The 13,831-nt window shown below is 40.1% G+C and overlaps 1 protein-coding gene across 3 annotated transcripts in view; it reads left to right on the forward strand.

Annotated features, from left to right (window-relative positions):
- Positions 1–13,831, forward strand: part of Grk4 (G protein-coupled receptor kinase 4) — an 84,809-nt gene extending 70,978 nt beyond the window's left edge. For 2 of the 3 annotated variants that reach the window (XR_007340953.1, XM_048784057.1), the window contains exon 15: positions 11,725–13,831. Coding sequence is in view for 2 of the 3 variants with exons in the window: in XM_048784057.1 (XP_048640014.1) it covers positions 11,725–11,766 (42 nt within the window). In the remaining variant the exon portion in view is untranslated. Of the gene's footprint in view, positions 1–2,439; positions 2,989–11,724 lie in introns of those variants that run through there. The other variant, XM_048784064.1, reaches the window with a different exon arrangement.

The following is a 13,831-nucleotide window of genomic DNA, read 5'->3' on the forward strand; positions in this document are numbered from 1 at the left end:
AAAAAAAAAAAAAAAAAAAAAAAAATTATGTGGCTCTTAGCCCTTTGGAGTTATGGTTCTACCCTTAGGAGGGTGTGTACACAAAGAGTAAAGCAGATGCCTGGCTGTTCAGACAAGAGGCCTGCTGGAGACCTCAAGAGGCACCCAGCCCACTGTGTGAGAGGAGCCGACACCTGGAGAGGGAAGAGTGGACAGGTTTGTGCCGCAGCTGGGAAGCAGAAGTGGCAATTTGTCACAGCTCTCCTCATCTGCTGGCTTGACCTCCGTGGGTCAGGAGGCCGTCTTACTTACTATATCCCTAGCATCTGGCACATGCTAAGCACCCCAAAATGTGGTTGCTGCATTTAATTAAGCTACTAACCAGTGCTGAAAGTAAAGGCTGAAGGATGGGAGCTGGCTGAAAGGAAAGCGCTGTGTTGTTATGTTGGTAAGTAGTTTATTCTACATCCTCGTGTCTAGCATTCATCTATGATGTAAGCTTTGCTGACTTCTAACGAGTACCTGAGGCCACAGCAATAGGACTGAACCAGGAGACAATGAAAGTTGAGTTCTATAGAAAAGCCAGAGCAGTTGCCACCTCAGCTTTACGCAAATCCATTTCTCAGATTCCCACTGCATCCTCCTCTGTGAGGAGTTGATGTCCTCGTGGAGCAGACGTGCTGGTAGCCAGCTGCAGCACCTCTAGGAGAGGGCCGAGTGGGAAACAAGCTCCAATGTGCAGGGTGGACATTGTGTGGGCAGGGGTCCCGCCAGGGCAGGCCTCTGGTCAGAGGAGTCATCAGAGCAGTCACCTGGAGGACAGGAGACAGTCCTGCAAAGAGCTGCGCATTCTTGGTCTTTGTGAATGTACCTTGAAAGAGGACAGGAATAACAGCAAACTCCCAAGACATCCCCACAGAGCCCTGGCCCACTGATAGGCTCCTTCTACTGGTCCTCTCTGGGCACAGAGCTTGATTACTTACCAAATCTACCTCCAGCCAGTTGGAGAGAGTGTCAAAATACACTACTGGAGGAAAGTGGGCTAGAGTGGGATGAGGCATATACAGTGGTCATAATATGAAATAATTTCTGACATAACTAAAACCAAACCTACACCATAACATGTAAATAGTGTTTACTTGCTGATTCAAAGGAAACTTTTTCAAATAGTGTCACAAGGCAAAACCCATCTCTGTGCTGTATCCAAGAGACACGTCTGAAACTGAGTGAGAAAACTTAAGATCTAACCACTGGCAAGTGCACACAGGCAAAAGCGACAGAAATCAACAGTCAGTGTCTTTCCATCAGGCCAGGTAGATTCTAGGCCAGAAAACATGAAACAGGACACTGGGATACATCTGTCTTCAAAGAGACCAAGTGGTAGGAAGCTAACACCATGTCACAGCCATTCTGCTAAGGCAAGGATGAGCCGAGTCCCCTCTCTGTCCATCCAGACTCTGTGCAGGGATGGAGGGCCAGAGGGCCTTAGGAGCTCAGGAGGGCTCATCTTAAATGGATGCAAACAGAGTCAAATACAGAAGTAGTTATAACCAATATTTGATCATGAATAAAATAAACCTATGAATTAATAAAGTTAGTAAACAAAAAAGACTCTGTCACCTGGAAATGTAATGGCCTCTACCAAAACTCTTTTGGGAAAAAGAAAGCATGTGAACCAAAATTGCAGAGATTTGTAAATGAAAATGATATCATCATTCATCTGGATATATGTGAGGCAACCAAAACAGTTCTTAAAGGAGAACACTTCTACCTTTTAATTACATCAATTAAAATAAAGGCCTAAAAATAAGCAAATTGAGTGTCTAGCACAATGGGGTAGAAAAGAAACAATTTTTTTGAAAATTTTTTTAGTTGTAGATAGACACAATACCTTTATTTTATTTTATTTTTTAATATTTATTTTTTAGTTATAGGTGGATACAATGTCTTTATTTTATTTTTATGCGGTGCTGAGGATGGAACCCAGTGTCTCACACATGGTAGGTGAGTGCTCTATCTCTGAGCCACATCCCCAGCCCAATACCTTTATTTTATTTGTTTATTTTTTATGTTGTGTAGGGGGTTGAAGCCAGTGCCGCCCGCATGTTAGGCAAGAGCTCTACCACTGAGCCACAACCCCATCCCAACCATTTTTGTTTGAAAAGAAAAAAGAAGAAAGAAATGAAAGCAGAAATGATTATAAAACAATAAACTAAATAATAAAGATCTGTTGTATATAATGTGGGTTTGTTGTTACATATTCCTATCTGTACACAACAATATGATTTGGCCAATATTGCTCCCAGGACTCTCCTCTCCCCTCTTCCCTCATGCCCTGGCCCCTTTCCTCTACTGACCCCGATCCCCCTTCAGTTTTCATGAGACATCCCCTACCTTTCTTTTCCTTTCCTCTCTAGCTTCCATATATATATATTTATAAATCACATTTTGTCTAAACAGACTGATTTCAAAGTAGAAATGGAGTTGTCAAAGAGCTACCCTTCGATTGCTGCCACTGACTCTGCTGCTGCCACCTGAGGTCACCTGGAGGTTTTCTTTATGGGATGCCACAGAAGCCACTGCTGTTCCTGGAGGTCTCTTCCCTGAGCATGGCCTTGGTTACTCAGATGCAAATTCTGATGCTACCTCTGGGGTCGCTGCTGCTGAACCAGTAGTCTTCTGTCAATCAACAGCTGCCTGCACAGCTACTGCTATTGCTGCTGGCTCTGATTCCACTGCTGCCAGCCTGAAGTCACCTGGAGGTCTTCTTTCTGGGTGCTGCTGCCACAGAAGAAACCACTGTCCCAGATACAACTGAAGCCGACACTGCTGCTGACCCCGGAGATCGCCACTTCAATCAAGAGTTAGAGATGGTGAAAAAAGCAAAACAAAACAAAACAAAAAACCAACAACAAGCAGAAATCCTTGAAATGAAGGAATTAGTACACCAAATTATAAATTCAATAGAAAGCATAACCAACAGACTAGACCACTTGGAAGGCAGAACCTCAGACAATGAAGACAAATATATAATCGTGAAAGTGGAGTTGAACACGCGGAGACAATGGTAAGAAACCATGAACAGAACATCCAAGAATTATGGGATAACATGAAAAGACCAAATTTAAGAGTTATTAGAATAGATGAAGGAGCAGAGGGATATAAGCCAAAGGAATGCACATTTTTTTTCAATGTTATAATAGCAGAAAATTTCCCAAACCTAAATAATGGAATGGAAAATCAAATGCAAGAGGTTTACAGGACCCCGAATGTACAAAATTACAGCAGACCCACACCAAGACAATTATAATGAAAATTATAATGTGAATGTGTCTCTAACACAGAGAATAAATGGTGAAGGCGATCCCCCACTCACTGTCTTGACAGGGTCACAGTGAGAAAAAGTGTTGGCAAAGCCACGCTGGTTGGTGGGAAACCGAAACCATGAGACCCTTTTTTATGTAATTGGGACTTTTCATTTTCATGCTTATGTTTCTGACAGGAGGCATGAGTATGTTAAATGCCAAACAAATTAAATTTCAGATGACTAGAACATAACAGGTAGTTCATGCCTTGAAGGCTGTTCTACTACCCCTCAGCATATCAAGGACAAAGTAGAAGGCTGTTCTTCTATCGAAGTACATTGTGGATAAACCTGATAATGGACAACAATCATCCTTTGAAAGGTCACGAGAATTTTAGGCACCACATTGATTATATCAACTAGAACCCAAGCCCATATTTCCGGTCTCTTAGAAAACCTAATCAGTATGCTTATTTCACAAAGTTCACCACATGCAGTTTCATTTTTGATTAAGGAAAGTTATATTATACACTTAGAAAAGTAAAAACATATAAAGATATATTTTTCTCTTTTTATAAACCCTTTCTTACTTTACATAGGGATATGATGAGCATAGTTAATATTGGTGGAAAGTGGATTGATTTTTAGAACTTACTTTCTATTGAGAAAGATTATAAAGATATGAGAACTAGTGCACCTTGACTGAGAAACAAAGAAACTCTTTGAGAAAGCAGCTCAACCAGTTTTATGAGAATAAATTTAGGAATTAATTAAAATAGCTTTATAAGACACAGTTTTAGAATAATGTTAGAAATATTATTTTATTTAGATTCTTAAGTTTAGAGATTCTTAAGCTTTTAGTTGTATAGGTTTCTGATATGTTTTAAGAATGATTCATAAACTTTAGGATATTTTAAATATAAGATTTAAAGGGACTTTTTTAGATGGGAATTTTAGATTAGAAATAAAGTACAAGTGTACTTTAGGTTAATGATTGGTTAGGAGACTTAGAGTCTGGTTATGTAGTTTGGCATTAGTTAATAAGAAAATAGCATATCTTGGGAAAAATAGTAAATCTTGGGAAAATCTGAAAAAATGTAAATTAGTGACGTATTTTATTAATGATTCTGTACTTTTAATAATTATATAACTGAAGGACATATCCTGGAAAAATGTAAATTAATGTTACATTTTTTGTACCCCCAATCATGGTTAAGGAAATGTCATGTCTTGGCAAAGTTTTAAATTATATAATCAATGACGTATTCTGAATCTATAATGATGAGAAAAATTGTAATAAAAGATGACCCAGAGAAAGCTGCATTAGCTCTCTCTCTGGAGATTGCTCGAACGGAACGACTCCTGTCTCATCTTTTCGCCGACGCCACTCATCCTTCAGGACTCCCTGGACCCCGCTAGGGCAGGATCCCGGCAAATAAAGATAAAATCTTAAAGGCTGCGAGAGAAAAAAAATCAAATTATATAAAAGGGGAAACCAATTTGGATCTCAACTGATTTCTCAGCCCAGACCCTCAAAGCTAGGAGATCCTGGAATAATATATTTTAAGCTCTGAAAGAAAATGGATGCCAACCAAGAATTTTATATCCAGCAAAACTTTCAGATTTGAAGATGAAATTAAAACATTCCATGATAAACAAAAGTTAAAAGAATTCACAACTAGAAAGCCTACACTGCAGAGCATTCTCAACAAAATATTCCATGAGGATGAAATGGAAAAAAAAAGAACCAGCAAAGGGAGCATCTACACTAAAGGGACATTCAACCAAATGGGAAACCAAGACAAATCAAAACCAGAAATAAAATGACAGGGAATACAAATCATATCTCAATAATAACCTGAATGTTAACAGCCTAAACTCATCAGTCAAAAGACATTGACTAGTAGATTGGATTAAAAAGCAAGCCCCAACAATGCAGTCTTCAAGAGACTCACCTCATGGGCAAAGACATCCTCAGGCTGAAAGGACGGGGAATAACTTATCACGCATATGGATTGTGTAAGCAAGCAGGGGTTTCCATTCTCATTTCAGATAAAGTAGACTTCAAACCAAAGTTATTCCAAAGAAACAAAGAAGGGCATTTCATACTTCTTAAGGGAAGTATATATAAGGAGGACATAACAGTTATAAATATTTATGCTCCAAACAGTGGAGCATCTATGTACATCAATTTCAAGATTCAAAAAGACCACAACACAATAATACTGGATGACTTTAACACACCTCTGTCTCTACTGGACAGATCTTCCAAATAAAAACTAAATAAGGAAACTATAGAATTAAATAATACAATCAATAATTTAGACTTGACAGACATATATAGAATATTTCATCCATCATTGAGCAAATATACTTTCCTCTGAGCAGCACATGGCTCATTCTCTAAAATAGGCCATATCTTATACCCCAAAGCAACTCTTAGTAAATACAAAAAAAAAAAAAAAAGAAAGAAAAAAAAAAGATAATACCCTGCATTCTATCAGATCACAAGGGAATGAAATTAGAAGTCAATGATAAGGGGCTGGGGATGTGGCTCAAGCGGTAGCGCACTCGCCTGGCATGTGTGCGGCCCAGGTTCGATCCTCAGCACCACATACAAAGATGTTGTGTCTGCCGAAAACTAAAAAATAAATATTAAAAAAATTAAAAAAAAAAAAAAGAAGTCAATGATAAAATAAAAAATAGAAGCTACTTAACAAATGAAGACTAAATAATACACAATTGAATGATGAATGGATAGTAGAAGAAATTGAGGATGAAATATAAAAATTCTTAGAGGTAAATGAGAACATTGATACAACATATCAAAATCTCTGGGACACTATGAAGGCAGTACTAAGAGGAAAGTTTATTGCGTTGAGTCCTTTCATTAAAAGAATAAAAAGTCAACAAATAAATGACCTAACACTACATCTCAAAGCCCTAGAAAAAGAAGAACAAATCAACACCAAAAACAGAAGAGGGAAATAATTAAAATAAGATCTAAAATTAGTGAAATTGAACAAAAGAATTCAAAAAATTGACAAAACAAAAAGTTGGTTATTTGAAAAAAATAAATAAAATAGATAAACCCTTGGCCAAGCTAATGAAGAGAAAAAGAGGGAAAACTTGATTTACTAAAATACAAGATGAAGAAGGAAATATCCCAACAGACATGTCTGAAATACAGAAGATAATTAGAAACTATTTTGAAAATGTATATATACTCTAATAAAATAGAAAATATCAAAGACATCGACAAATTTCTAGAGACATATGACCTACCAAACTGAATGAGGATGGCATACATGCTTTAAACAGATCAATTTGAAGTGCTGAAATAGAAAATGCCATCAAAAGCCTACTAACCAAGAAAAGCCTAGGACCAGATGGATTCTCAGCTGAGTTCTACAAGACTTTCAAAGAAGAATTAACACCAATACTCCTCAAAGTATTCCATGAAATAGAAAAAGAGGGGACCCCATCCAAAAAAACCCTTCTCAATTTCATTCTATGAGGCTAATATCACCCTGATACCAAAATCAGACAAAGACACATCAAGGAAAGAAAACTTCAGACCAATATTCCTGATGAACATAGATGCAAAAATTCTCAATAAAATTCTGGCAAATTGCACACAAAAACATATTAAAAAGATAGCACACCACAATCAAGTGAAGTTCATCCCAGGGATGCAGGGTTGGTTCAACATACAGAAATTAATAAATGTAATTCATCATATTAATAGACTTAAAAACAAGAATCATATGATCAGCTCAATACATGCAAAAAAAAGCATTTGATAAAATAGAATACACCTTCATGTTCAAAACACTATAAAAACTTGGGGCAGTAGGAACATACCTCAACACTGTAAAAGCTATATATGCTAAACCCAAGGCCAGCATCATTCTAAATGGAAAAAAATTGAAAGCATTTCCTTTAAAAACTGGAACAAGACAAGGATGTCCTCTTTCACCACTTCTATTCAACCAAAAAACAAATAACCCAATCAATAAATGGGCTAAGAACTGAACACACACTTCACAGAAGAAGAAATACAATTGATCAACAAATATATGAAAAAGTGTTCGTTCGTCATCTCTAGCAATTAGAGAAATGCAAATTAAAGCTACTCTCACTCCTGTCAGAATGGCAGTTACCAAGAATACAGGTAACAATAAATATTGGTGAGGATGTGGGGAAAAGGTACTCATACTTTGCGGGTGGGACTGCAAATTGGTGCAACCACTATGGAAAGCAGTATGGAGATTCCTCAGAAAACTGGGAATGGAACCACCATTTGACCCAGCTATCCCACTCCTTGGTTTGTACCCAAGGACTTAAAAATCAGCATACCATAGTGACACAGCCACATCAATGTTTATAGCAGCCCAATTCACAATAGCTAAGCTATGGAACTAACCTAGGTGTCCCTCAACAGATGAATGGATAAAGAAAATGTGGTATATATACTTAATGGAATATTACTCAGCTTTAAAGAAGAGTTAAATTATGGCATTTGCCAGTAAATGGTTGGAGTTGGACAATATCATGCTAAGTGAAACAAGACAATCCTACAAAACCAAAGGCCTAATGTTTTCTCTAATATCCAGATGCTAATCCACAATAAGGCTGGGGGCGGAAGAATAGCAGGGAAGAATAGCATTACCTTACATTAGGTAGAGGGAAGTGGTAGGAGGGGAGGAGAGGGGATGTGGGGATAGGAAAGATAATAGAATGAAACAGACATTATCACTGTATGTATCTATGTGACTGCATGACCAATATGATTCTGCAACATGTACACTCAGAAAAATGAGAAATTATATTCCATCTATGTATGATATATCAAAGTGCATAAATGCATTCTACTGTCATGTATAACTAATTAAATTAAAAATTAAAAGAAAAGAGCTACCCTTCAAAAACATACTGGGCTCAGGTGATTTTGTAACACACAGTCATGTGAGCACTGGAGGGTTCTTGTCTCACAAACCAGAAGAATGAAGTAATCATACGCTGGAGGGTGAGAATTCTATAGCAGATTTATTAGAAGCAAGCAAAGAAAGCTCCCAGGAGGGTACTGTTGTGGCTCTCTGCCTGGGTTTTTCTTTTTTTTTTTTTACTGTTTCAATGAGGAACTAACCTTTCATTGGTGAGTCTTCCTTGATTGTTGTCTTTCTCTGGCTCAGTGGAAAGTGTCTAATTTTATTTTTTTAATTTTTATTAAAGATTCACTTCCTTTTTTTAAAGAGAGAGAGGGAGAGAGAGAGAGAGAGAGAGAGAGAGAGAGAGAGAGAGAGAGAATCTTAATATTTACCTTTTAGTTTTCGGCGGACACATCTTTGTATGTGGTGCTGAGGATCGAACCTGGGCCGCACGCATGCCAGGCGAGCACGCTATTGCTTGAGCCATATCCCCAGCCCTGTAATTTTAATTTCTTAGTGCAATACTGGGATGGTTTAAGGTGTTTGTGTGTTAACCTGAGTTTGTCCTGTGCTTGTTCTTTAAAACAAAAGCACTGCTTGGGTTCAGAGCAGCTATTGGTGTTCAAAACACTATATATTATTAGGGTAGTCAAGGAAACCTGGGGCAGCAACAGAATATATGGACATCCAAGCATGAGAGGTCCTTTCATTTAGGCAGCCAAAACCACCACCACCACAAAACAAGCTGAGCCTAGGGTTTTAACCTGGGGGGTGTGATCCCACTCTCCAAGGTCCCCATTTCTATGTTCTGCCTCAATATGACATGGAAATGTTAGCAAACCTCAAAGAACAAATAGTTCAAATGAATTTAAATGTTCCTGAACCTATAAAAAGAAAACCTCCCAATCCTATTTATAAAGCAAGTACAAATGGATGACCATAATCTTATGTAGACCTCACAAAGAACTCCATGTTCTTTTATGAATATTAATGTAAAGATCTTTAATGAAATATTATCAAACAGAAGCCAACAACACATTTAAAAATTGCATCATAATGTTATGTGGTTTATTCCAATAATTCATGGATGGTTCAATACTAAGAACTCTAGTAAAAACAAACTTGTGTATAGGTTCAAAGGAAAAATAAAAGATCATTTTCATAAAGGCTATAAAGGCATTTGACCAAATACAACACCTGGTTTTTTTTAATATAAATAAATGGTTGCTAAAATAAACAACTATGGGGGAGTACTAGGGATTGAACTCAGGGGCACTCAACCACTGAGCACATCTCCAGCCCTATTTTGTATTTTATTTAGAGACAGGGTCTCACTGAGTTGCTTAGTGCCTCACTTTTGCTGAGGCTGGCTTTGGTTTTTCAATCCTCCTGCCTCAGCTTCCTGAGCCACTGGGAATACAGGTGTGTGCCATCTTGCCTGGCTTCAAACAGCTACTTCTTTAGCATGGTAAATATATTCATTGCCGCAGTCTGGCTGGGCACAAATGCCGCAGTCTGGCTGGGCACACAATCACGAGCCACCACACAGCTTGTGGATTCAAACAGCAACTCTTTATTCCCGAACTCACACCAGCCGTCTACAAACACGTTCTGGGGAAATCCACGTTCTCTGCCCAAATCCACGTTCTCTGCCCAAATCCACCTCCACTGGGCATCTGTCTCCCAAAAAAATACTGTCTAAATCCCGTGAGAACTCAAGGGGAACTCAGGCAGCAGAATACGCCCTATTCCCAGGAGGAATAATCTTAAACCTGGAATGCCCTAAACTGGAACGCCCTAAACCCAATTATCTTAAACCCGGAACACCCTAATCCGCCTTGGTCCTTGAGCAAGGTCACCCACATTCAATGTCACTGCAAAATGTCAGCAACATGGGGTACGCTGGCAAGGAAATTGTCATACCTACTTGGCTAATGGCTCCCAGCAATTCATCAGCCCCAAAATGCAGCACTTTACCTGATAAAGGAATACTCTGGAGGCATTCATGTTAAAAACAGAAATAATGGAAGGATCCGGAGTCTCAACATTATGTTTAGTATTTCTGGGAGGAACTTCAGTATATATTGATGGACTATAGAACATAGATTATCCTCCTGATGAAAATAAAGCTAGATAAATAGAAGCATCAGGAGAAAATGGCTTTTGTGGATAAAGCCAGGAAAAGTTGAATACCCAGATACTAGGGCGGCTTCTGCTGATTTGCACAAGAGACCCGGGAGACGAGGGAACAAAAATCAAATCCAGAGCATGCCAGAACTGGGGTCTCAGGCAGTGCACTCTCCACTATGGGGTCCAGCCCACCCAACAGTAAGGGCAACTGGGAAATAAATCAGCTCTCAAATATACGTGGTCCACTGGGACCAGACCAAGTTTCTGCATTCCAACCACATTTCAACCATTTCTCAAAACTGGAACTTGGATTAAGAGAGCCCAAGTCTTCCAGGATCCCTAGGAGTGTGGCATTGAAAAAAAAATTTTTTTTTCTGGAAGATAATACCTTAACCTTAAAATTACTTCTGTAATGATTTCCAGATAGAATGTCCAGTACACAAAGATAACCATGCATGCGAGATGAGGCCTGGTGAGTGAGAATGGGCAGGTACTTAAAAGGAGAGGCACGCTCAGAGGCTCCAGCTTGGAACTGAGAGACTCTGAAACAGCACACTGTGAGGTCAGGAGAAAGCCTTAGTGGGTGGGAGGTTTTGCAGGGAACTAGAACCTAGCAGAAGTGACACTGCATACTGTAGAAAGAGGTGGACATTCCAGTCCTGAAAACTACAAAATTCCAGAACTTGATGGTTAAGCAAAGGTTTAGTAGCAGAACAGAAACAACCAGAGGGGACTAATAAGATAAACCAGATGAAACTAACCAGAATAGAGCCACCAGATGGAACTATCCAGAACAGAGCCACCAGAGGCAAAACAGTAGAAATGGCAGAAGATGGGGTCTGGTGGAAAGCCCTGACAGACGCTGACCTGGAGTGCCAGGAGGAGAGGGGCAGAGGGACAGAACCTGAGAGGGCTCCAGGCTGGTGAAGGCCACCAGCACATTGATCCAGCCCAGCTGATTCCAGGCAGAGGCAAGGAAGGCAGATTCACACTGCTACCCACGCCCAGATAATGACAGGCACACATGCTGGACAGGCACGCAGTGGGCTTAATGGGGGAAACAGAGTCACCAGGAGAGGCACCTGTCTCCCACGCTCTCATCATCCTATGGGACCTAAGTCAGTGTCAGGTCCTGCTGGTCACAGCACACTCGGTACAGCAGGACAGGTTCTTTCTCCCTGTCATCCTGTGTATTTCCAGGGATTTGGAAGGAAACAGCCTGAAAGGCTCCAAACTGGCCGGTCAGGAGACTCCAGGCTTGAGCAACAGCCTGCTGGTGAAAAGAACACCACGGCTGACCTCTCCCCGCCTCCTGCTGGATGCTGAAGGGCATCCCAGGCGGCCTGTCAACAGTGGCTGGGTCTCTCCTTGCACATGCAGGTGCTCCACACGAACTACAAAAACCAAGGATCGTTTTCATAAAGTGGCCAGACAAAGAATCACATGCGATCTTCTTGAGGAGCAACTGCTAAATCAACAGCTGACTTCTCCATGGTGAGCATGTGAAGCCAGAGGTGGTGTTATCTGGGTCTTCAATCTGCTGAAGGAAAATAACCGCCAACACTGAATTCTATCCCCAACCAAAAAGCCATTAAGAATCAAGGAGAGGGGCTGGAGTTGTGGCTCAGCGGTAGAGCGCTCACCTAGCTCGTTCGAGGCCCTGGGTTCGATCCTCAGCACCACATAAAAATAAATAAAATAAAGGTATTGTGTCCAACTACAACTAAAATATAAATATTTAAAAAGGGGGGGGGGCGTGGTGGCGTGCTCACCTAGAGTGCATGAGACACTGGGTTCGATTTTCAGCACCACATAAAAATAGATAGTGTCCACCTAAAATTGAAAAATAATATTAAAAAAAGAAGGTGGAGTCAGGTGTGACTCACTGCAGAGCACTTGCCTAGGTTTCATTCCCAGCACGCCCCCACCCCCAGCACCAACAAAAGAATGAAGGTAAGATTAAGACATTTTCTGATAAACTAAAACTGAAGAATTTTGGCAATACAAGATCCACTGTCAGATAAATTCTAAAGCATGTATTCCAGGCAGAAGAAAATTATCTCAATGGAAGATTATAGATATACAAAAGAAGAGTAAAAAAAGTCATAATTATGTGGGCCGATTTAAATAAATGCTAACTATTCAGCAATTACTGTATCGATGTCTTTTTTAATATGTGTGTGTATATCTGCATTTAACTAAAACACATGCCAATAATACCCTCTAAACTGAGAGGAGAGGGAAGTTGTATTTACTATTGTGAAGTTTTCTGTACCAGGGAGGAAAGGCTCAAGTGTTGACCATTGCCAGATCTTGATACCCGGAGGACTGATGCTGTAATTTCTAGGGTGTACACTGAAAGAAGACAGTGCATAGCTTTCAAACAAGTGGAGGTTCAAAAGTAGAATGAGACTTTAACTATCCCCAAATAGGCAAGACAGAAAAGGCGACAAAGGACTGATGGGAAGTGCAGAGAACAAATGGGAGACTGAAACCCAAACACACCAGTAGGGCCAGTTAATATAGTACAAAGTCACACCGCAGCCTAGTCACTGGAGGGACAGCGGCAAAGCGAGACCATGCCCACGCTTGCTGTGTGCCTGCATCTGGGCAGGGGCTCCTCTTGCTCCGCTCCTGGCCTGGGTACTACACCTTCACCTCTGCTCCTGCTCCCACCTCTTGTGGGGGCAGGGCCAGGGCCAGCCAGGCAACCTCTCCACTCTCAGTAGCTGCTGGGTCTCCTTCATGTTTCCTTCCTTTTCCAGCTTTGCCTGGCCTGTGCTTCCACCTGGCCTTGGACTCAGGACTGCCCTCCGCGTCCCCAGCTGGTGAGAGTTGGGCTGCTTCACTACCTTCTCTCTTTGATCAGTCACAAGTCTGCTGTAGAGTTTCATTTTTAGCTGCCCATCCAGCTATATATTTTTCCTCTGAATAGTACTGTTATTTCACTGCTGAAAATTTGGAAAACACAGAAAAGCACAAAGATTCAGATATAGATCACCCTTAGTTCCTCTGTGCAGACAGAGAGTCACTGTGGACATCTTGGTGACTAGATACCTTGTCTCTTAATATGTGTATGTGTGTTTTTCTGGATAAAGGGGTGTGTGTCATGATACACACAGTAATCTGCCAATGCTCTGTAAACTTTGCTGAGTCACAGATGCACTTCTACGTGGGCTTCTGCCATGGGTTTTCTGTCATATGACTGTATGATGATTCATTTAATAATGTGTCATTTTGTTCTGATGTTGCTGTAACAAATGTTTCTTTTTTTAAATTCCATATTCCTGGTTGTTCTTCTAGGATAAATTACTGAAGTGTCTTTGCGTTCAGGCACTGTGCCCATTTTTAAGACTTTGGAGAGACCAGGTCTAATTGTTCACTGTGTTAATCTTTTCTCTTTTTTGATGAATCCAAAATTTTCTGTGAGCTTTAAAACTGAACTTTATAAAACAGAAATTTATAAATTTCTACTATTTAAACCCCA

This window comes from Marmota marmota, unplaced genomic scaffold (genome assembly GCF_001458135.2).
Source record: "Marmota marmota marmota unplaced genomic scaffold, marMar, whole genome shotgun sequence".
NCBI lineage: Eukaryota > Metazoa > Chordata > Mammalia > Rodentia > Sciuridae > Marmota > Marmota marmota.